At 37.0% G+C, this 26,078-nt stretch overlaps 1 protein-coding gene across 6 annotated transcripts in view; it reads left to right on the forward strand.

Moving 5' to 3' along the window:
• LOC115212791 (serine/threonine-protein kinase MRCK gamma) overlaps positions 1-26,078 on the forward strand; it is a 428,828-nt gene that overhangs the window by 372,511 nt on the left and 30,239 nt on the right. For 4 of the 6 annotated variants that reach the window (XM_029781487.2, XM_029781485.2, XM_036503704.1 and 1 more), the window contains one exon: positions 15,208-15,406. The exons of the other annotated variants lie outside the window; for them this stretch is intronic. In XM_029781487.2, the coding sequence (XP_029637347.1) occupies positions 15,208-15,406 (199 nt within the window). The remainder of the gene's footprint in view (positions 1-15,207; positions 15,407-26,078) is intronic. 6 annotated transcript variants of the gene reach the window in all.

Consider the following 26,078-nt stretch of genomic DNA (forward strand, 5'->3'; position numbering starts at 1 on the left):
ATGTGTGTGTGTGTATATATATATATATATATACACATACATATATGTATGCATGTGTGTATATGTATATATATATATATATATATATACACACACATATACATACATATGTACATACATACATGCCTACTTATAATATATTACATGCATGAATACATACATAAGTACATATGCAACAGGATTCCTCACATGGTATTGCAGCTCATAATTGAAGTCACTTGCCCAAGTTGCCTCACGGTGAGACTGAACCTGAAACCATGCAGTTGCAAAGCAAACTTTTTAACCACACCACACCTAAAAAGCTTTGCTGGTATTTTACTTTTGTAAAAGGCAAAAAGCGAAAGAGAAGCAATTATGTATCCAAGGAAAGTAACCATTGGAACAAAATACTGATATATATCTTGATTTTGTGAAATAATATACCAAAGACATGATGACCCACAGCAGGACAGTTAATACAAGGAAGATAACCATTTATTCATAATATTTGGTGGGATTAGAAGCTTGTATTTGAAATTAAGGAAAAAGAAAAAGAGATTCATGGAATGCACATATTTAATTAATTGATATATCTAGTTAATTATTATTTTTTTTATTTTGTTATTAACTTATTTCAAAGTTCAGTTGAAGAAGAGTTGAGAAATGGTATCTGAACCAGTTTGATGAAGGTGCTTTTTTGCAGTTGCTTGACCTGTTTGAAGTAGCAGCTAAATCTCGATCAGCTCACACTCTGTAGACTTTAAAAAGGAAGCGTGCCTTGACTAATGTAGTTTGGTGTATTCTATAAATGTTAAAATTGAGGTAAGATGGTCACATTTGGAATGATTTTAGTCATATAGGTCTGCTGGGAAAAGCTGAACATGGGGTTAATCAATAACAACAGTAGTAATGAAGACAAGGGTATTAGAATATTGGTTCTGTCATTATTGTTGTTATTTATTTAACCCCAGGTCATCCCTGACAGAGTGCATCTATGGTTTTGAACCTATCAGCTATGACTGCCATGTCTATATAAATAGAACAGAGACTCTCTGTTTTTTGTAATGTTTTTGTTGTTTGACCACTGGTCAACTCTGACTTAGCAAACCTATGATCAAAGGGCAACCCAGCTAGACATAGTATATCTAAAACTACATTACCCAATGTATCTTTCTATTTTAAAGATGGTAAGCTGTGAACTGAGAGAGATTTAGTTGCTATTTCGAGCAAGTTGAATGATCACATAGACGCTACTTCCTCATTGGCTCCTTCTGTGAGAATCTGTGGGGTTTTCAGGGTGAGATCAACTTCATGTTCCACTTGGCTGAAGGCATGTGTATCAAAGTATATATAGAAAGAAAGAAAAAAACGGTGGAAGATATTGAGATATTTATTACACGGAAAGCCAGACAGACCCAGGAAGGCTGACGTATGGTTCTGTTCCTATCAGATTTTCTCTTTTTCTTTTTCCTTCTCGTACATTGTTGAAGTGACCTTATGGTCATGCAACAGTGATTCCTGACCCTTTGACATCAGCATATCATTCAATCATATCCTTTGTACTCTATAAGCACCTTTTATCTAAGTTGCTTCATCCATCACTCATCTCTTGGAATGAAAGTTTTCTGTCAGTCTGCTGTTATTGAAGTTGATAAGAAAAGACAAAAACAACCCTTTTACCATCTCTCTCTCTCTCTCTCTCTCTCTCTCTCTCTCTCTCTCTCTCTCTCTCTCTCTCTCTCTCTATCTATCTATCTATCTATCTCTCTATCTATCTATCTATCTCTCTATCTATCTATCTCTCTCTCTCCCTCTCTCTATCTCTCATATGACCACCAATATATTTCCTGAATAGCAACATCTACTGGTGACTTGTCCTATTAAGTCATATACTGCTGCTCTCTCCTTTTTGGAAAATTCACCAAAAACCATTGTTATTATAGTTATTATTACATGAGTTGTTACAATTTTTGTTGTTGTTCTTATTGGTACAGTTATAATTGCTTGCAGTTGCTATTGTTGCTTATGCAGTTGCAATTGTCATGATTGCATTTGTGATTACAGTTGATGTTGCTGTTGCAGTTGTTGTTACAGTTGTGATGGCAATTGTTCTTGTTGCTTTTGCTGTGTTTCTGTTGCTATTGTAGCATTATTGTTGCTATTGTTGATATTTTTGCTGTTCCTGTCGGAGTTGCAGATGTTATTGCAGTTGTTGTTGATGTTGTTATTGCTACAGTTGTTCTTCGTGTTGCTTTTGCAGTTGCTATTTTTGTTGTTAATTTTTGCGGTTGTTTTTGTTGCTATTGCAGTTGTTATTTTTGTTGTTGCTACTGTCGTTCTTGTTGCTATTACAGTTATTGCAGTTGTTACAGCTGTTGTTGTTAAAGTTACTATTGTAACATTTGTCTTTTTGTTGCAATTGTTGTATTTGCCACAGTTGTTGTTTTTGTTCTTCTTTTTCTGTTAGTCACTTGAATTCAACAAAAATGAAATGTTTTGTTTTTTTCCTTTTATTTCATTACACTTTCAAAACGTTTTGTTGTTGTTGTTACATTTGGTTGCCTTAGCTGAAGGGGCAGTGTTGGCCCCTATCTATATTTTGAATGTTTTACACCTGTTGAATTGAATTAATTAGAGTAAACTAGGCAAAGACTGTACTGCTGATATTCAACTTAAATTATCAGGTAGCTTGCTTACAAACCACATGGTTCCAGGTTCAGTCCCACTGCATGGCACCTTGGGCAAGTGTCTTCTACTATAGCCTTGGGCTGACCAAAGCCTTGTGAGTGGATTTGGTAGACGGAAACTGAAAGAAACCCATTGTATATATATATATATATATATATATATGTATGTGTGTGTTTATGTTTGTGTGTCTTTGTTTGTCCCCCCACTCCACCCCAACATCGCTTGACAACCAACCGATGCTGGTGTGTTTATGTCCCTGTAACTTTGTGGTTCAGCAAAAGAGACCAATGGAATAAATACTAGGCTTACAAAGAATAAATCCTGGGGTCGATTTGCTCGACTAAAGGCGGTGCTCCAGCATGGCCACAGTCACATGACTGAAGCAAGTAAAAGAGTAAAGAGAGTATATGACAGTGAGAGAGAAAGAGAGAGAGAGAGTTAGTTGGGTTCAGTGTATTAAATATTACCTTTGTATGTTGCTAGAATAAGAAGTATTGGTGAAAGTCCCATATTTGATGACACAAAAGACTCATGCATATTAGATGCTCCTAAATTTCAGCAGCAGATATTCAGGAAAAAAAAAAAGGGAGAGATTTCAGTGTATTAAAACATGTGATATCGGTTCAACTTCGTGTATACTACCCAGAGTAATTTCTGGAGATATTTTTTTTTTTTTTGGTGAGGATGGGGGACAATGTGTATGCTGTCAAATACAGAATTTAATGAAGAGATAGCTGAGATGTGGTGTGGTTTGGGAAGTGAAACACACTGCAAATGTAACTAGAGAGGTAAAGGTGCAGCAACAGTAGGGAGTGAGTTAACTTGGGTATAGTTCAGAAGAAACATGGGTCTTTGTAGTAGTAGTAGTAGCTGCAGCAGCAGTAGTAGTAGCAGTAGTAGTAGTAGTAGTAATGGTGGTGGTAATGGTAGTGCTAGCTGTAGATTGTCAGTTTGAATTTTTTTAAAACTTTTTAACAGTTTTTTTTTTCTTTTTTTTGGTATGTGGTTGTACATGTAGGTGTTTGTTGAGTAGGTGTGAGTCAGTCCAAATGGAGGGAATGTGTCTAGTGTGTAGTTTAATGCATGCCCCATGGGTAACACCATGATTGAAATTAAGTACACAGCTGTGCAGAACACCCATGTGTCTAGTATTGTGGAATCTGACTGTTGTAGTAGTAGTAGTAGCCTATCGCCATCATTAACCCTTTTGTTACAAACCCGGCTGAAACCGGCTCTGGCTCTGAGTACAAATGTCTTGTTTTCATAAGTTTTGAATTAGAATTAGTCACAATTTATGTTCATAACACTAGCTTAATGATAACTAAGTTATTTTACTAAATTCTTTGTTATATTGAAAGTAATTGAAAGAAACACAGAGCGTCTCAAAATAAATACAGTAACGAAAGGGTTAAGATCATCATCAAAACCATTCTAAGGAAGTATCTCATAAAATAAATCTTTTAATGATACACTATTGAATACAGTGCACCATGGAGTGTGTTAAGCATGAACGCACACAAGCACACACATGTATGTTGATGTATACATGCATACATGCATGAAACCTCAGTAAAATACACATATATTTCTTATTGCATCTCTTTCTGTCTCTTCACACACACACACACTCACACACATGCATGTACATATGTATATTTATGCCTGTCGATGTGCATGTATGTGTGTGTATGTAATTGTAAAGTCACTGATACATTACATGAAGTTTTACAGATGTAAGAGATATGCCTGATCATTTAGATGCTTACTTCGGAGTTGCACAACACAACTTGGAACATTCTCAACAAGGATTTACTCTGTTCACCCAGAGCATGCATCTGTCACCTTTGTTTTTGCGAGAAACTGTTCATAATACTAAAGCACACAGTATTTTTGTAACAGGAAAATTGGAATGTTATTTTTCTGCCATCAATGGAGCTCTCTGCATATGACATTAGCTATCAATAACATTTTGTATTTACTCCATATATAGCAAAATCCTACGGTACCTCTGAACAAGAAAGCTCTTGTATTGCTCCTGCTAATGGAGTTTTTAGGTAACTAACTGTAAGCTGTTACTATCATCCAGTAAATTCCAGTAAATTTTGCCCAAAGTTTCAACTTCCCTGAAATTTCATTGGAATTTCTAACCAATACAAGGAAGAATACTCCTACTCCCTCAACAAGAATTACCTCCCATTCAATTTCGTCAACAGCTGTTGAGACACCAGCTTCATCTCATGATCCAAACTAGCCAATGAGAATGAGCCTTAGTAACTATCCAATGACTAACTGTCATTGGATGATTACAGGAGAAAATATTCTGCAATCCTAACATGGTGCAGGAGTGGCTGTGTGGTAAGTAGCTTGCTTACCAACCACATGGTTCTGGGTTCAGTCCCACTATATGGCATCTTGGGCAAGTGTCTTCTACTATAGCCTCAACCTGACCAAAGCCTTGTGAGTGGATTTGGTAGACGGAAACTGAAAGAAGCCCGTCGTATATATGTATATGTATGTGTATATATGTGTGTGTGTTTGTGTGCCTGTGTTTGTCCCCACAACATCGCTTGACAACTGATGCTGGTATGTTTACGTCCCCGTAACCTAGTGGTTCAGCAAAAGAGACCAATAGAATAAGTACTAGGCTTACAAGGAATAACTCCTAGGGTCAATTTGCTCGACTGAAGGCAATGCTCCAGCATGGCCACAGTCAAATGACTGAAACAAGTAAAAGAGTATGTATAAGCAGTGATTAAGCAAGGGCCAGCTTCTGGAACCCATTGCCAAACATGGGCATTTTGAACAAAGAATTCACTACAAATTAATTCAGGATGGTTGAACTATTGATGCCAACCTGTATTCTGAACAGCTGGAGCAGATGTATGCCACTGTGCAGCAAAAATATTTGGTGTTAATTAACAGAGAGTGAGCTGTTCTGCAGCACAACAACACAAAACCTCATATCACTTGAATAACCTGGAATAAACTCCAGAATCTTGGGAGAATCGAATAGATGCCACACCCAGCATATAGTCTGGACCTAGCTCCCTTGGATTATTACTGTTCTGATACAAGGTTCACTCCCTGCACTTTTGACACTTCATCAACCAAGAGGAGGTGGAAGTTTCAGTGAACTAGTTCTTAGCCTCGGTGAGATCAAGGTACTGGCAGAAAAGTAACTTCAGACAGTTCAACATGATGGCTTCGACTTTGAATGCAAGACTGCCTTTGTTGTAACTTTACAAATAAAGCAAATGATTTACCAAAATATTGCCTAACTTTTGACTCGGCACAATCATCATCATCATCATCATCGTCGTTTAATGTCCGTTTTCCGCGCTAGCATGGGTTGGACGGTTCGACCGGGGTCTGGGAAGCCAGGGGCTGCACCAGGCTCCAGTCTGATCTGGCAGAGTTTCTACAGCTGGATGCCCTTCCTAACGCCAACCACTCCGCGAGTGTAGTGGGTGCTTTTTACGTGCCACCTGCACAGGTGCCAGGGGGTGTCCGGCATCGGCCACAATCGGTTGGAGCTTTTAACGTGCCACCGGCACGGAAGCCAGCCAAGGCGGCGCTGGCAACGGCCACGTTCGGATGGTGCTTTTTATGTGCTACCGGCACAGAAGCCAGTTGGGCCAGCACTGGCAACGGCCACATTCAGATGGTGCTTTTTATGTGCCACCGGCACAGAAGCCAGTCGAGGCGGCACTGGCGATGGCCACGTATGGATGGTGCTTTTTATGTGCCACCGGCACAGGTATCACAACTACTATTTCCATTGATATTTATTTCGATGTTCATGTACTTGACTCAACAGGTCTCCTCAAGCACAGCGAGACGTTCCGGGATCCAGGGTACTTTGAATGGGCAGGGGGCTATACGGAACTGGTGCAGGAAACAGCCCGGGTCTTTTCAGTCACAGCATATCTCCAGAGATCTCGGTCCTTCGCCATTGCCTCAGTGAGGCCCAACGCTCTGAGGTCATGCTTGACTACCTCATCCCATGTCTTCCTGGGTCTACCTCTCCCCCTGATAGTGAATCCTAGTAGATTTCATGTTGTCATATATTTTACATGTAATGTATCTTTGTGTTTAATTTAGGTTCGTTTTTGGCAATTAGTAAAGCTTCCTTAATGGTTGTTCTCTCTTTTTTTCTTTTTTTTTCCCCCCAATTCTTTGTAAAATTATAGTGTTGTCAGTGAATGGTTTTTGTGCCTACATTTATTTTGCATATTACAATGGGACCATATTTGGATGTAGTTGTGTTTTTAATTTGTTTCAAAGAAAAGTTATCATCTATTTACACTCATACACACATTATGCAATTTATTATTATTATTATTATTATTATTAATATTGTTATTATTATTAATATTATCATTATTATTATTATCATTATTATCATCATTATTATTATTATTATTATTATTATATTATTATTATTATTATTATTATTATTATTATTATTATTATTATCATTATTACTATTATTATCATTATGCTTTTCATCTGCATGTTTGATACAATCACTTGCTGGGTCACACCCAGTGCCCTAGGTCAAGTTATTGTTATTACTATATTATCAATATTATTACTTTCATCACCATCATCACTGTTTTATTATCTTCATTATTATTTTTTTTATCACTATAATAATTTAGGTAATGTTCAGTATTATGATGTCTCTAATATAGTAATGAGACTTTAAAAAAAATCTGTTTGCCTCAGTCTGTATGGCTGACAAAATAGATTTTGTCTCCTATTTCATGGATGAATGGTCAGTAACATAAAAAGAAAATTATATTGCAAATTCATAACAGGGAAAAACATTTTTTTTAATTACTATAGTAACGGAGAAAAATGTATAAATTTGTGGACAACATTGCAACACTTGCTTTGCCAATTCTGATATACAACAAGGTTCCTTTCTAAACCCTATACTCTTTCTTCTGTACATTAGCAAGCTACATATCGTCATTCTCAACAACACCCCTTTTATCCAGCTGATATCACTCTTCATTTCTCTCTAATCTGCAGAGCACAAATATCATCCACATGAAATTTAGATACCTGATCCAATCTTGTTCTGCTTTCTTGAACAGAGACCTTACAAGCATACACCAATGAGCTGTATTTATTGTACTTGCCTCCACAGAGGTACAATGACTGCATGTATCTAGGCAATACTTGTTTACCCTCACCTAGTCATAGTCAACATGCAGCTAAAACCTTCAAACTCATTACCACTGATGATCTCCCTTTGTGATCTCACATACACGACATAACAAACAATGCATCCCTAAAATGGGTTTCCTCTTTTAGGCTCTGAATATACTACAGCTTCTTACAGTCACTAACGTTTTACTAAGTTCAACTGAGAGCCACCTCTTTGAATGATGATACTACATCAGTGACAGTGCTTTTGCAGCAGATCCCGACACTCTAAGCCACCACACATACACACAAAAAAAAGACAGAGAAAGACTACATTCAAATTTCTGACCTACAGATATGCCATACCTCTCTCTATCTAGTTTACACCTGCTGCTGTCTTCTCTGTCTTAGGAGCCATCTTGGTTTCGTGACATCTCTACTCAGGCTTATCCAGTTCTCTTATCTTTCCTCCTCATGCCATCCATATCGTGTGTGTCTCTCTCTCTGCCCTACATGCATGTTCTACTTCAATCGTCCTTCCCCAAGAGAATCTAATCCCTCTGCAGGCCTCCACCTTCTGCTTGTTTATTCTGCAGTTATAGTCTTCCAACTATTCAAGAAAACATGAAAGATTAAATAAAAACACGGAAGACTAAATAAAAATAAATGATGTCATCATAACAATTACACACACACACACACACACACAACCACACACACACACACACACACACACACATGCACACACACACACACACACACACACACCACACACACACACACACACCACACACACACACACACACACACACAACACACACACACACACACACTTATGTGAGACTTAGTATTTTTATGTATTAAACCAAAACAAAATATAAATCAGTTGAAATCATTCCACATAATGCAGAGAGATCTGTAGTGTTAATAATTATTTTTGTCAAAGCCAAGGGGGACAATCCTGAATTACAAATTGATGAAATATGAGGAGGCAGGCAGTGGTAAGTAAGACTTCAGCTCCAGTGACATGTTTTCTGTCCAGTTTGACTTCCTTAGCAAAGCAAAGTGTAACTGTTATGAACCTTCATACATTTACATGTGTGTATGTGTGTATATCTTAACACACTGAATACTCATGTTCTCAGCATACATTTATTAGAACTAGGAGTGTGTAGAGTTTGCCTTGTAAATATGTGAGTGTGTATGTGTATACACACATACTTTTAAAAGTATGTAGAATCTGATGCATAATCATCTTCATCATTATAGTCTTCATCATCATCATCATAATCCTCTACATCTTCATCATCTTCACTTAACATTTGTGCTCTATACTGACCTGAGTTTCAGTGGTTCTTTTGGTCTGAGTGATTTCTTATTTGAAGCTACTGCACTCTTAGACAGGCCAGAGAGAGCATTTCTTACCCATTACATTCTCTTTTTGGTATGGTTCTAGAGTTGGATCACTTTACAGAATGTATGAGATTCATTTTACCATGGCACCAGCACTAGAGATGCTGCTTTGTCCCCAGCAAAGCTAAAGAGTATGCTCCTCGTTGTTACTATTTGTTTCAAGTGACATCATTGAAAGAGTGAATGGAGAAAGAATATGAAAGAGAGAGAGCTATGGTGAAAGGGTAATAGAAAGAGAGAGTATGATAAAAAATAAACAGCAATTAAGAGTGAAAGTATGATTGAGGAGGGATGAGAGAGAGAGAGAGAGGGCAAGACAATGAGGCAGCTACATGTTGGTTGTTTGTAATGAATTGGAAAAAGAGCATGAGTGGTGTGATGAGAGAAGAGAAATTGACCAGAGGATGAGAGAATGATGAAAGAGGGAGTAATGGAAGTGAAAGAGTAGGGGGGGGAAAAGTAAATTGGCATCAAAAATGTGTAATAGAACTGGAAGTTTTGTGTGTGTGCGTGTGATGGATGGCAAGGAAGATGGGTGATGTTGTGATTGATATTTTCCCTAACTATATACTTCCCTCTATTATTGATCAAGTATTTACTAACTCTCTCTTAGTGCTGGATACTAAAGATATCGTTTTATACATGTGCAAACGTATCTCTCACAAGTCCATAAGAAACTACTTTTCATTTCCACCTTTTGGACGAAGGACACTGAGGGTCCTATTATATAAAACGCGGTGAGCTGGCAGAAACATTAACATGCCAGGCGAAATGCATAGTGATATTTCGTCTGCTGTTACGTTCTGAGTTCAAATTTCGCCAAGGTCGACTTTGCCTTTCATCCTTTCAGGGTCGATTAAATAAGTACCAGTTACTTACTGGGGTCAGTGTTATCAACTTAATCTCTTTGTCTGTCCTTGTTTGTCCCCTCTATGTATAACCTCCTGTGGGCAATAAAGAAAAAGAATATATATATATATATATTGAGGCGCAGGAGTGGCTGTGTGGTAAGTAGCTTGCTAACCAACCACATGATTCTGGGTTCAGTCCCACTGCGTGGCATCTTGGGCAAGTGTCTTCTACTATAGCCCCGGGCCGACCAATGCCTTGTGAGTGGATTTGGTAGACGGAAACTGAAAGAAGCCTGTCGTATATATGTATATATATATAAGTGTGTGTGTATATGTTTGTGTGCCTGTGTTTGTCCCCCTAGCATTGCTTGACAACCGATGCTGATGTGTTTACGTCCCCGCCACTTAGCGGTTCGGCAAAAGAGACTGATAGAATAAGTACTGGGCTTACAAAGAATAAGTCCCGGGGTCGATTTTCTCGACTAAAGGCGGTGCTCCAGCATGGCCGCAGTCAAATGACTGAAACAAGTAAAAGAGTATTGTTATATTTAGGAATGGAAATTTTTTGGTTTTTGCCATATGGACACGGACACACACACACACTATATATTTGTTCTTCGTTTGCTTATTACTGTTCTTATTTTATTTCATGTCCATTGGACATGAAATAAAATAAGAACAGCAATAAACAAGTGAAAAACGAATATGTAGTGTGTGTATTTATTTGGCAAAAAAAAAAAAAACAAGCAAAGGGAAATGAACATCAAAATATAACAATATTTGTTTCAACACACTATTTCACATCAGGAATCTTGCAAAACAAATTCATATATATATATATATATATATATATATATATATATATATATATTTGTGCATGTGTGTGTGTGTGTGTGTGTGTATATTTATCACTGTGTTGACCAGACCAACAAATCTTGTTACTCACCACTGGTCACAATGTGATTCCAATATTGTCTTGATTGCGTCATTCTTTTCCATCTTGGTCCAAATTGCTTGACTAAATCATCTCCGTGTCATCATGGAGGCCTTCCAAGTGACCTTTTCCAATCACCACATGGCAAATTCATAGATCCACCTGTTGTCTGTGAACCTTGTGACATGTCCTGCCCTGTGAAGCTTGTGTTTTCAGTACCCCTTCATTACATCGTTCACTCTGTTCCGTTCTTGAATTATCTCGTTTTGAATGCGCTCTTGTAAAGTAACGATGTTCCTAGCATAGAACTTTCCATGGCCCTTTGCATCATAACCAATCAGTGTCCTGTCCTCCTATGTAGTAGCCCATGTCTCATTTGTGTATAAGAGCGCAGATAGGATGGTGCATATGTATAAAATTACACACACACGTACACACACATACACAAAAAATTTCAGCTTTCAATATGATTCAAGTATACCTTGTCTTTCAGTATTGAGTGCCCTTCTCTCTCCTTGTCTGCACTTATGAATGATAACACACACGCACACACACACACACACCATCACTGTCGTCATCATCATCATTATCATCGTAATCATCATTTAATGTCCACTTTTCCATAATTCCATGAATTAAACAGAATTTCTTGAGTCAGAATTTCTACAACCTGATGCTCTTGCTGTTGCCAACCCTTACCTGTTTCCAAGCAAAGTAATTTTATCTCATAGCTAGACATGGTTCTCATGGGAGATAGGAAATGAATAACCTTGTATGACAATGGTGTTCATATACAACCATTATATGATGTCTAGACAATGGTACACACTCAGACACACTTATAAATACATTCATATATATATGTGTGTGTGTGTGAATATATATTACATATATATATATATATATATTATATATATATATATATGTATCTTCGCGGTGCACCCACCTGCCCACCCCCACCATCAATACCGGATATCTCTATATTTTGCTCCATCTATACCGGATGTCGCTTCTCCCACCACCATTATAGGTGTCTACTCTTCGAACCCCCCTCTTCAATACGCTATTTCACCATGCATTACCCCTCTCTCGATATCCTACGTTCTACTTGCCTAGAACCTGTCATCATTTCTCTGAACCACCCCTCCCCACTGGTGCTCCCCTATATTTCTGCACCCCCCCCCATAAAAAAAAAGCACCATCCGAAACGTGGCCGATGCCAGACCCCTCTGGCACCTGTGCAGGTGGCACGTAAAAAACACCCACTACACTCGCGGAGTGGTTGGCGTTAGGAAGGGCATCCAGCTGTAGAAACACTGCCAGACTAGACTGGAGCCTGGGGCAGTCCCGAGCCCCCAGACCTTCGAAACCGTCCAACCCGTGCTAGCGCGGAAAACGGACTTAACGATGATGATGATGATGATGATGATGATATATATATAGATTTGTGTAAGTATATATACTTACATTATATTCATACATACCTATATATATTTATAAGTGACATATTTGTATATATATTATATATTACTGGCACTTCATCCAATACAATGGTGAGTGTTTCATTTGATCCAACAGCTGAACAACCTGTTTATGAAAGTGAAAGTAACATGCAAGTCACAGGTATGCACATCCTTGATGTAGCTCTCAGGGAGATTCAGTGTGACACAGAATGTGACAAAGCTGGCTCTTTTAAATACAGACACTGCTCATTTTTACCAGTTGAGTGGAGTGGAGCAATGTGGAATTGAGTGCCTTGCTCAAGGTTACAATGTGTTGCTGGTTATTAAATTCATGACCTTACGATCTTGAGCTGAATACCCTAATGACTGAACCACATGTCTTTATATGTATGTGTTTAAATATATATATATATGTGTATATATATATATATAAAATTACACACACACATATACACTAGCACATGAACACACTACATGCATATATATGTATGCATGTATGATAAACTCCTCGATTAGCATCCGCTTTTTATGCTGACATTGACTGAACAGGTTGTCAATGTCTGAGTCAGTTTTTATTCAGTGTTAAAAGACCTCATTGATGGCTCAGCTCAGAGGAGCATATCTCATTCAGACACACAATTTTGGAATGGTTTCTACTGCCTGATGTCCTTCCTAACAGCAACCACTTTATTTACACAGTACTGTGGCCGCAGTGCTAGGGAGGTTCATATATCATGAACAGAAATGAACACTTAGCATTTAAACCAGCCATATCAGGCCCAACTACTCTACTTGTTATGTGTTCAAATTGACCAGATCCAGAGTCTCACACCTACCCTACAATGTCATCCTATAATATAAACTGTCACATCATCAACATCTCAAAGCTATGATATAATGCATTATTGATTTAAAACAAGGTGAATAAATAAACATTACATTTGACAGAATAACTAAAATGCTAAAGTCCATTTTGTTACTGTGTTGGCTCCTCTCTCCAACTGAACACTTTTCTGGGTGTATTGGGTGCGTTGTGTTATTACATCTGCACTAATGGAATCGTTTTGTACTTCAGAAGAATGAAAAACTTGCATCACTTAATGCTGTTTGTGTTTGTTTGAGGCAATAAGATGAAATGGGTGATTAGAAGAAGGTATTGACTGAAAATGAACTTGAGTGGGAGTTGGAAGGGAGTAAGAATATGATGTGAGGTACAAAATGTCTTGGGTGACATGTGTGTGTGTATTGATATGTGTATGCATGCAAAAAAATGTATGAATGCATGTGTGTGTGTGTGTGTGTGTGTGTGTTCTCGTCTATTTTTAATGATTTCAAATCTTCTTGTAAGGAAGGAGCTGCTTTCTAACAAAGATACAAAGCTCCATTGTCGGAACGTAGATGACAAATGTTTTAGGTGACATGTGTATCTGTGTGTATGTGTGTGAATGCATGTTGTGTGTGTGTATGCATGTTGTGAGTGTGTATATGTAAGTATTGATGGGGGGCATTCAGTTTTATCATGTTCTAGCACACTCAAGTGTAAAAATGTTTTTCTGCTGCGAGGGTGTTGCATTGAAGGACAACTTCTCCTTATAGATGCTGTGTGCAAAGGACGCACATGCTCCAAGGAACATAAATGAAAGGAACTAAAGACAGTGCTTTTGCATGATTTATCACCTCTTAAGTTGTAGACACCATGTGTATCTTTCGAGCTAATACATGCTACTACTTCTACACAGAGAAATCAGCAAACACAACCTGTGCTGGTGCATGCGTCAGCTTGCCAAGCCGGTGCAGGCAATAATCAATCTCAGTTTGACAAGGCTGCAAATGTTGCATCTGCTTATTTCTTTGGATACAAGGAACAGGTTCCTTTAGTTCCAAAGGTTCAAATGGTATCTTCAGCTGAAGAGGTGGTAATCTCTTGCTGAAGCACTGGCTCTAGTTATCCACTTATGTCCCTCAGAGCAAGTGTACTCTCTGATATGATACCCTGCAACTCAAGAATGATTTTCATGTTTGATTGTGCAAGAACATGATAAGAATCAATGCACACATCAATATTTTGAATTTGGCTTTTCTGCATATTTGCGATTATTTATGCATACATAACACATATTATGTACTTGTATATATGTGTATAAATAAGTATATATATATATATATATACACACACACACACACATATATATAAATACAGTGGAAGGTTGATAGATAGATAGGTAGGTAGGTAGGTAGGTAGGTAGATAGATAGATAGATTCTTTTTTATTTTAAAGCTTACTTACAGTTTGTAAGAGGTTTCATTACCAGGCAGAGTAGCTGGTTCTAGAATCCTCAGAATTTAGGAATGTTTTTCGAAGCTGTTCTATGTCGAAGATTAAGTGTCTTGCAAGTTGTAAGCAATATTCAAAATATAAAATAACACATTCTACTTTCAAACTTGTTGAGAAACACTTTGATTTGCAGATATCTTAGCTGTATCACTAGGGATACTTGTACCTTTATACAGGTAGAAATATTAGTAGATAGATAGATAGATAGACGGATATAGAACCATGTGTAAAAGATTCATTCATGTAAAACAGCTCCAAAATATAAAAATATGTATAAAAATGATTTGAACTTGAGAAGAATTGAGGTGGGCAAGAATATGGTGTGTGTGTATGTGTATGTTTATTAAAGTATCCCCCTCAATCTATCTCTTGTAATTATTTGGTTTTCCAGGTGGCGGCGTTACAAAAAGTCTCTCAGTACCACTTCCATTACAGGCAATGCAAGCCCCCTGTTGGTGGCTCCAGTTCACAGCCGGTATGAGCCTGTACCATCGCCACTGGCCACAGATACCACCACTACTACTACTACCACCACCACCAACACAACCACTACTACCATCAACAATACTTCTTCTTCTTCACCCTACCGGGTATGGTTAGATTCCTGAGAAAGCATTATTTTAAAATTTTATTTCATCTAATTAATTAATTAATTAACTAACTCACTAATTAATTGATTGATTACTTATTTATATTTTATTTGACTAAATACCCTTAATTTTGTCTATTTTTATAATATATTTTTGTTTCAATTTTTTTTTTGCTTTAAATATTTCTTTTTGTTTTTTATTATTTAAATATTCCCCTCCTCCGCCATTGCACATAATTCTCAATAAAAATGAAAGAGACTACTAACAAATTAATATATAATATATCAGAGAGTTAAAACTTCACTAGTGTTATATGTACATGCATATATAATTACATACATATGTATATATATATATATATATATATATATATATGCATATTGGAAGTTCTTAAAGCAAATGCCCAAATTATTCCATTTATAATACCAGCACACCACTTAGCAGGCAAGGATGCAGGGGATATTTGAAGTCCTGTACATTCTGTGAAGCAATTATATAAATATAAAATACAAATAAATATAAAATGTATATTTACATATGTATGCACATACTCACACACATGCACGCACGCCTCACACATGCATATACATATATGATGCCCACCCACTCATGTCTGAGGAAGGGCATCATTGACTATTAGAAGAATCATTCTTTCAACAGGGGCTATTTAAGTTTTAAGCCTGCCAGATTCCTATGTCTTGTTGGCAGATCTTATTCAAGAAAAAAGAACCAACACAGTACAAATGTATGCATCTGTATGCAGAAATTTATTCCAATGTAAAATACTGTGTGTTTTAAAGCCAGCAATAGATTTATCAGCCCTTCCATATGTACAGCAAGTTGCACAATCTTTTATTATGAATATATTGTTACAACTTCTGTTTGACCTGATGACTAGTGAATCCAGTCTTGGGAAAACATGTACATGATTGCAAATATTGCAGACTAATATATTTATGTAGCTTATATGTTTTTGTGTAGTTTATTTAAGTTCCGAGTGGTGAGTACATACATACGTCAGCAAAAACAGCCATGCTATCCTTTATGTGTCCTCTTCACTAGAGATGATCTAAAGCTTATCTATTGTTAATCACTGCTTTGGTGCTGATGCTGTTATATTTATCGCAACCAAGCAGTCATTCACTTGTGCAAGTCAGTCACTGATGTTGACTGTTCTTTTTAGTTAAAGCTACTGCTTTGGATCTTCTCAGGGTTATCTCTCTTCGATATTTCCCATTGAGGAAGGTTAAAGAGCTAGAAATATATATATGAGAATCCGATAGGTGGAAGTACTGGGCAGATATGGTGTTTTTGCATCTTTTACCATGAGTGAGAATTTTTTTCTCCATGGTAACTGTCTTCAAAAGATAAAATATATCACAAACCTATTTTAACTAATCTAAAATTCATTTATTTCTCAATTGATCTCCCCCCCCCCACCACTAATTTTAATTTTTTTAAAGAGGATTTCACACAATCCTCAGTCTGCAGCCCTTGTTTGTAATGGGAGCCCCTGCATTATACAAGCTCCTCACACAGCACCTGTTTTGGTTTTCTCTGATCATTCATTTATATAACATGTCTGGCTCATTGTAACTGATGTTGATTCAGTGTTCAAGACTTTGGCTCTCTGCAAAATCCCTGACTGTAATTCCTGAGGACCAACTCCCATTCAGAATGTCTTAAACATCTTTGATAAAAGCACTCAAGGACCTTTATGCTTGTAAAGGACCCATAGTTCAAATGAGTAAAGAAGAGAAGTCTGCACCCAGTTACATTACACAGCAACTTCTGTTAATCTTATGACTGCCTGATGGGACCATGCCAGGTTGGGAACAAACATGAGCTTCAAGAGCCCAAGAGAAATCACTTTCCCTCGGAAGCCATGGAGCTGTTTCACCAATTGAGAAGCCGAAACAGTTGAGTGTGCTAGCAAAATTCTAGATGGCAATTAGAGTGAAAAAAAGATGAGAACTTGTTAAGCTTCTTTTAAACATTAGTGTCTGCAAGATGTGATTCTGCTCTGAGAAAAGATCTTGAGAATCATCCACCCGAATGGAAGACAGGCAATATAGAAAGAATTATATGAAGGCCAGAGTTTTCAAGGTGCTGCTGAAGTATTGAGACATATTACAACCAGTCACAGAAACTGGTTTAATGAAAAGAGGTTGAGGTTCAGAGACTCTTGCCTGCAAAGCACAGTTTTCACAGTTTTATTCTGGTGTAGTAGGCTGTCAGATAAACGGCAGAATTTAGCACTTGTTCATTGCAAGACCTCAACCTTGGTGATCACTCATGCAGAACACTTGCTGGGAAGGTCTTGCTTGTGACATTGAAGCTGCTACAGACGATAGTAATAGTAAAAACATTTAACATCTCTTAAGACAAGCTTATAGATCAAAAATAAATTTAAGCATTGCTTGAATAAGTGGACTGTCCAAAATTCTGAGCCATGATAAGACTTGACATCACAGGTATGATGGTTGTATCATGCTCGTGAATAATTACCTATGTTGTTGCATGTTAACCTTTGTGGCTAACGTGGGTGCTGGCAATATACAGACCATATTCCTCAAAAAGTTCTTGGAACATGTGACTGATGATACTAAACTTTGCCACAATATATACCTGGATGAGTTCTACATTTGCCATTCTCTTCCAACCCTGATATTGAAGTCCTCTTGTAAAATGATTTTGCCCAACTTAAGGATGTTTTTGAGTAGAGCTCTTATCTAGACATAGAATGTGTTTTTTGCCTTCATCAGGACTGGTTAGAGTAAGGTACAGATACCTGTTTGAATAGTATATCACCCACCTTTCAAGTGTATTTGCAGAGAGTCATCAATTAATTATTTATAGGGACAAGAAGCTCCCCCAGTTTTTTAAGCATTACAGAAAAGACTGCAAAACTGGCACTAGCTTCCCTCCACTCTACTTTAAATTTCTCCTTTCAGTCTCTGACCATCACCTTCAAGTATACTCACTGAAGGAATGACTGTGTCTTTGTTATATTGGCTCAGGTTTTGTGCAATAAATGCTATGAGTCTTTATCTTGCAAACATTATCTTGTTGTGTACAAACATTCCAACATGAAAAACTCATGTTCCAACCAGATGTTGTAGGACTTTTCTTTGCTTTTCAAGTGCAAAGTGGATATCCATCAGCTGCACCGAACTGACCTGACAGAAAAGAACAGTTTTGGGTTTGCTTTTCCCTGGAGCCTCTCTGTTCCCTGAGTGAGCTGTTTTCTCAGTAAATGGAATTGCTGAGATGCCCATGCAAGCTTCATTGCTGTCTTGAATGACAAGCAGATGACATTGTCTTTCATAGATTTATAGACCTTAAGCAAATAGTTCAGTGACTATATTTTCCTGCCCATCAGATCTGCATGCTCTGCCAGTTTCTCATCACAGGATTTTATAAGAAAAGAAGTGGGATAGGAAACAAAAAGAAAGAAGGATGCCATCAAGGCCTCTGCAAAGTTTTAAGTTCAACCTGGCTTGCATAACACCTCATGAACTCTCTCCACCCTTTTCACAAGACAGATCAGGACAGTAAAAGTCACAAGTTCAGGAGTACAGTAATGTCAGTTCCTTGAACTGGCATTAAAGATACCCAAAATGATTAAGATCATGCTTTGGACAACAGGTTTCATATCAAAGTAACTTGCTCTAAGAGACAAACTTTAATAAAACCTAAAGGTATGCCTCATTCCTAGTGGTCTCATGGCACCTACCTCACTAACCTGGAATTTCCAAATTATCATGCTATTACTAGATAGTTGTTGAATCTACACTGGATTCCTTTGGTCTTTTATTATATTTGTCCTGCAGGGTTACTAGCAACCCTCCTCACAGTTGTTGGGTGGGCCATGGATCACCAGCAATCCAACTCTACAGCAGGATGTACTGGATTATGACTTAGGTTTGTTATATGCCCTAGGACCCATCACACTTCAGCTTAGCACTTTTCCATAGCACATAAGTGACTGAGATTACAACACCCACCCCTCTGAATGGGACACAGGTTCATTGCAGGGTGAACTTCCTATTACTGGATCTCATCTACAACTGAGTGAGGTGAAACAAATATGAAGTGAAGTGTTTTGTTTAAGAACACAATGCACTGCTTGGTCTAGGAATCAAAAGTGCAATCTTATAGTTGCGAGTGCAACACCCTCACCACTAAGCAACTTACCTTCATTGCATTACCAATAGTTTATAGAGACACCCATATATGGTAGATGTCAACTTGTGTCAAAGTCGGACCACTTCTTGGAGACTTGTAAGTTTCTTGAGTGTTACCATGGAAGAAAATAACTGCTAAGCACAGGATTGCTGACCACTTCTGGAATTAGGCATGCTTTGTTTCGATAACCCTTTTTTGAGTTCTTCCTAATTATTTGGTAAGCAGTACTAGTCCTTGGAAAGGCCTGCTTGGTCAGTCGAGCTGCTGCTGCTGAATCCATCCATTGCCATTTTTTGGAAAAGAAGCAAGCAATATCCCAAGCTGACGTCACATGTTTCTAATTGTACACTTCCTGTTAATCAAGCCTGTGTGTCCCACTGCTCTCCATCGTCACAGAAATTTGTGAGAATTCCACACACACATACACACACACACTCAGTGATTATTCCATCTTCACAGAGGATTGTCATTTCTTTGTGCTTGTTGTCAATGGTATTTCTAACTTTCCATCCACGACCTCTCAGATAAATATTCAGTCTTGCTGCAGATCTGCATAGTTTCAAGCCTAGGGGGACAGACAAAAGTTGTAACTTATTGTGTCCTTTCAATTGGTTAAGTTGGCATGCTTCACCACACGTCCATCCCATGGGACTTTCAGTAGATGGAATGGCAAATGAGGTTACCATAGAGAAACATTTTTATGTTGTTAGATTGTAGGGATAAACACTTGTACAACACATTTAACACTGTCTGAGTTTCTGTGATTAGTATCTGGTGACAGACCAAAGTCAGATGACCAGTAATCATGGGAGACAGCATGTTTTGTGTCAGAGTGTCCCTCTCTCAGAAGGATTCTAGGACAACTGCTAGGTGGGGTAGAAGTCTTTCACTTTTGATGGCATGTTAATCAAACCATAGTTGGGACCCTGGGAGGTGCTACAGCTCCAGTTTAGAGTAGACCTGAGAACAATTCTGGGCTCTACTATCAGATGCAATTTGGAGTCATATCCAAAACACACATACACACACACACACATGCACACATACACACACACACACATACACACACACATACATACACACACACATACATACATACATGGTGAGAGTTACAGTGGTCAAAGCATTATTTAAAAGGTCAGTGTAGGGAGAAAATAAGTCTTAAACTATTATTTTTTTTTGTTTTGCTTTAATTTGACTAATCCATTATTATATATTCTGTCGTATATAAAAACTCTTCAAAGGCCTAGAACCCCCCACATCTCTGAAACTATTAATATTGCCAAAATTCTTTAATTGATTAATAGGAAATCAAAATTATTCTTTCTTATGTTTTTAGAACTTATTTTCATTGTTTGTTACTTTAATTCAGAATGGTTGAGATTTGATACCATTGCAAAGAACCTTTATATATGCAAGTCTGCACTACCTCACATCCTTCTGAGGTTAATAAAATGGGGATTAGAGGGAGGGAAGCATGTGATTGAAGATGGTGCCCCAGCATGGGTTTACTTTCATCCTTCAAAAGTTTCTATCTTAAAGGGGTGGGAGTGCAATTTACTATACTCTAGAAGGTAGTGCCCCAACATGGTCACATTCTAATGGCAGTAACCAGTAGAATAATGAAAGAAAAAACTGTTTAAATAAATACTTATATTGTTTAGTGTAAAATTGTCTCAGGAATTCCATGTTACTCAGTCTGTGAGTCTGATAATCATACAATTATTTTCTGTACAGGAAATGGGATAAAATAGGACTCTTACCACTTTACTGTTTTACCTTTAAAGACAGCAATACAATGATGTCCTGGCATTCATATGGCCCTCAGCTCAAACTCCCTTGAGTGGAGCCCTATGTATCAGCCTGTTTCAATCACACTCTTTATTGTGTCACACAAATCTCATCTTCTCCTTGTGATTGCTGTTGTTGTCCAGCCCCAAGTCAGCTCTGACTGAACAGACTTATGGCCAAAAGTGTTCCAGTTATGACCATCTCAGCTTTTTATTTTTCATTTATTATTGGGCATAATGTATCTAGGATTACCTTATCCCCATAGTGTCCATTTTATTTTACTTAACATATTTTGAAGATGATAGTATGTAGGTTAATCAATCACATAAATACTCCCTTTGTTAACTCATGGCTTCAGTTTATTTCACGGAACAAAGTTACCCGACATTTACGGGTGGTAATCAATCTGTCACCTAGTTAAGCACTACTTGACCTTTGGATGTTTTGGGGACCTTTTGCAGAACTCTATTGCAAGTGCATGGACCAGGTTTCCACTTCAAGGATAACTCTTTCCTTTTCACAAATCTTAATTGGCCTTCTCATTTCTTTCACTCTAATTACTATCCAGAAATCTGTTTGCATTAAATGATGGTTCATTCAACACTCAGATCCATGAAAGGACTTGGTATTACAGATATCACAGATGTCTCACTTGGGAATGATAACATGATCTGTTTAGTACCTAACCTTAGACCCTGGATGCAGTCATATCATTGCAGGGTCGTCTTTGTAGATGAAGTGAGTGCTGACTACATACAGATTATATTTTTCACAGTATTCTAGGAACATGGGACTAGTGTTATTCAACTTTGCTACACCAAAATACTTGGGGGAGCCCCATGTTTACTTATCTGCTCCAACTCTAGCATTGAAGTCTCTTAGTAAAATACTTGACTTCAGGCTTTTCCTGAGCACATCTCTTATATGAGCAGGGAATGTAAAGAAGCTTTTTAAAGGCTTAAACACCTGACCCTTCTTTTGAGTAAAAGATGGAAAAATAAAAAAGAATTTCCCGGAAAATTTCTTCTCTTTTTCTTATGAACTGTACCATTACAAACCATTTCGTTACTTTACTATAATTAATTAATTAATTGTTAAATAATTTCATCAAAAATCTTGGGCAAATTAAGGGACTTAAATTAGTAGTTATCAAATATTACAACACAGTTTTTATATACGCACATATATAATTGATTTCTTTTTGGTTTTCTTTTTTACTTGCATATATTTTATACACCTATTTCACTTATTTGTTACTAATTTACTCACTGAGATGCGCTTCAATTAATTTTAGCCAATTATTTAATCATTCACTACTAACCTAACTAATCTAGGCTTTAGAAAATGATTCATATAATTATTTTTTCTTTTGCGATTTCTTTTTCCTTAGCGGCTTTGATTTTTGCAGAAATTATTTTAGTCCTATATTTATATTTTTATACCTATATCTATATATATATATATGTAAAAATGTTTATGTATATGTATATATAAATATATAAAAATATTAATTTTTTTTTTAATATATATATATATATATGAATATATTTATATCTATTTATCATCATCACCATCATTATCTCCATCATGATTTTTAGGTCCCCTTTTTTCATGCTGCCTTGTGTTGGACCTGTCTGTTTTAGCACAGTGTCCCCTCAACCTCTCTTGTAAGGTCCTATATCCTAAGATCACATCTCATCATTACTTCCCATCTCTTCGTTTTTCCTCTCCCACATGCTTTTTTCACCAACACAGTCATTATTCATACACTTCACATGTCCATACCATCACAATCTTCCAGCGTTTACACTATGGCTGTTATCTCTAATGCCTAGTTTTATCTCTCAGAACACTTGCCCTCCGTTGTAGATGCACACTGATATTTTCTTATCCAGTGGAGCATGCTTGCAATATTTCTTCTTTCAAGCCTTTGTAGTTTTCCACATTTAGTGCTCATATCTTACTACCATGCAATATCAAACCTCATAAACTCGTAGCATACAATAAACCCTTCCCTACGAATGAGAAGACAGTCCTTGTTGCAAATACAGGTAATAACAACTTCCTGAATTTTTTCCATTCCATTCTTACTCTGGCCACCATGCTTTGCTGCTGATTAGATCACCTAGAAAAAAATATAAAAAAAGAAACAGAAACTATCTCATAGTTCTAATGAATCTTCTGAGCAATCAAGAGACTTCATTATTTAAAGGCTCTTACTGCTAACTGTTCCTGCATATCAGTTGCACATGAAACCCTTTTCCTTTGTTCACTTGCCTGCGATCTCATTGCACCTTTTTGAACCATTGTTTGCATATAATGCACAGTTGCTACCTTCTATTTTTCTGCATGTCAAACGTTGCCAGTCCCCAGATGGTAGTAGTGTTTTGTTTTCTATGACGCCAAGGCTTTCGTCTTTGCCAACTTGATCTGTCGGTCTGTTGATCCTAAGCCCTCTTTCCATGTTTAGAACTTTACCCCTAGTTCTCCAACTGATTTGGCTATGAGAAGAATTAGGTTATCAACAGACAAGAGCCACCACTCATGGAGAGCTATTCTTGAGCTCCTTTATTATGAACTGGATAGCTACAATAAACAAGAAGGAGCTAAGAACTGAACCCCCAATGGACATCTACATACATGCTAAATTTTTCACTGAACTCATTGATAATTCTCATTTGTGGTCCATGGCTTACATAGCTCTCACTAGCCATTCATCCACCAGTAGTTTCTGAGTGACCAACAGACTACAGAGTATGCTACTCTATCAAAGGCTTTTTCCATGTCAACGAATGTTAGATATAATTGTTCTTGGCTTAGAACTTCTTGCTTTATTAAGAATAGGGGATCAATGGTTTCACATGCTGGCACAAACACAAACTGCATCTCTCATCTAAGCTATCTGTCCTTGATTAGCTTCGCTATTTACTCTGTCTCTGCCACATATATATTTCAGTTTCTCTCTGTATATGTATGCGTAAAAACATACATACATGTGTGTGTTTGTGAGTGTGTGTGAGTTTGTGTGTGTGTATATATATTTATATAGCTATCTGTATATCTATTTATCTTTCTACTTATATATTATCTCTTTCTCTCTCTCTCTCTCTCTGAATGTGTGTGTGTAATCTAACTATTTATATACGTTTCAACCCATTTATGCATTTATCTCTTTATATGTCTGTTTTCAAATAAACTTACTCAAAATATTAGGAGCAGAGCCCATGGCATTTGTGACTCCTCCAAGGCTAGTGGGATTAATAAAGCTAATGTCCAGTTTGGACACCTGTTGGCCAGCGTCCATCGAAATAACATTTGATAGAGAAGAAATCCTGGGAGATTACTGTTCTGGAGAGGAAATGTTTAATGTGAAGCCTGGATGGTGAGACAAATTAAAGAAGTGATAACAGGTGGAGGAGGAGGAAGATAGCTGGGTAGGAGTGAGCAGATCTGAGTGCTAAAGATCAGAAGTAACAGAATCTGTTGTAGGTGTAGTAGAGTAGATAGGAGATGCAGATTATCTGTTTGTTTAATGGCTGTAGTGTGTTGGTGCATGAATTTTAGCTAATTATTAGAATGGCTTAATTTTCAATGTGGCCTAGGACAGTTTTTCTCATGAAGTCAGTGCTGCAAGGATTGAACAGGGGACAGACAAATTCTCATTTGGTGGTATGTAAAAAGCACCCACTACACTCACAGAGTGGTTGGTGTTAGGAAGGGCATCCAGCTGTAGAAACACTGCCAGATCAGACTGGAACCTGGCACAGCCTCCTGGCTTCCCAGACCCCAGTTGAACCGTCCAACCCACGCTAGCATGGAAAACGGATGTTAAACGATGATGATGATGAATGTAATTTAGATATTTTTTTTACTTTTTAAACTTGTCCAACATTATGACAGCGAAAGAAGAATTATATGATAGCAAATTGTATTCTGTCTTCTCATTAATAAAGCTGAGGAATTCTTAGAGTGTCTGACAAGTGCCTTGTATTTGTTCCAGCTCTTTATGTTCTGAGTTCAAATCCCACCTAGTTTGCCTTTCATTCTTCCTGGGTTGATAAAATTAAATACCAGTAAAGTACTGGATCAAATTAATTGGCCAAACACCCGCTAAATTTCTGGCTGCCTTATACCTGTTTTGAAAACAACTAAGTTTGAAATAACTTTGACCAGTATTGTACAGTGTGCTGGTATTATTTAGTTTGAGAATTATTGGTTAGGGATGTTAGTGTATTTAGTAGCAGCACAGTGCCATGGATATGAGTAGATATCTAATGTTGGTTTTATTACTGCTTAGTTGAGGGTCAACATTTGTGTAGGTATTAAAAATTTTCTGTTCTAAAATGTCACTCTAGACTTTTTGGTGTTGTTTTGTAATAATTAAATGATAATAATAATGATGATGATAATATTGATTGTAATAATAATAATGATGATAATAATAATGATGATGATCATAATAATGATAATAATGATAATAATAATGATAATAATGATAATAATAATGATAATAATAATGATAATAATAATAATGATGATAATAATAATAATAATAATGATAATAATAATGACAATAATAATAATAATGATACTAATAATAATGACAATAATAATAATAATAATGACAATAATGATAATAATAATGGCAATAATAATAATAATGATAATAATAATAACAACAATAATAAATAAA

The sequence above is a fragment of the Octopus sinensis genome, linkage group LG6, assembly GCF_006345805.1.
Source record: "Octopus sinensis linkage group LG6, ASM634580v1, whole genome shotgun sequence".
Classification (NCBI taxonomy): domain Eukaryota; kingdom Metazoa; phylum Mollusca; class Cephalopoda; order Octopoda; family Octopodidae; genus Octopus; species Octopus sinensis.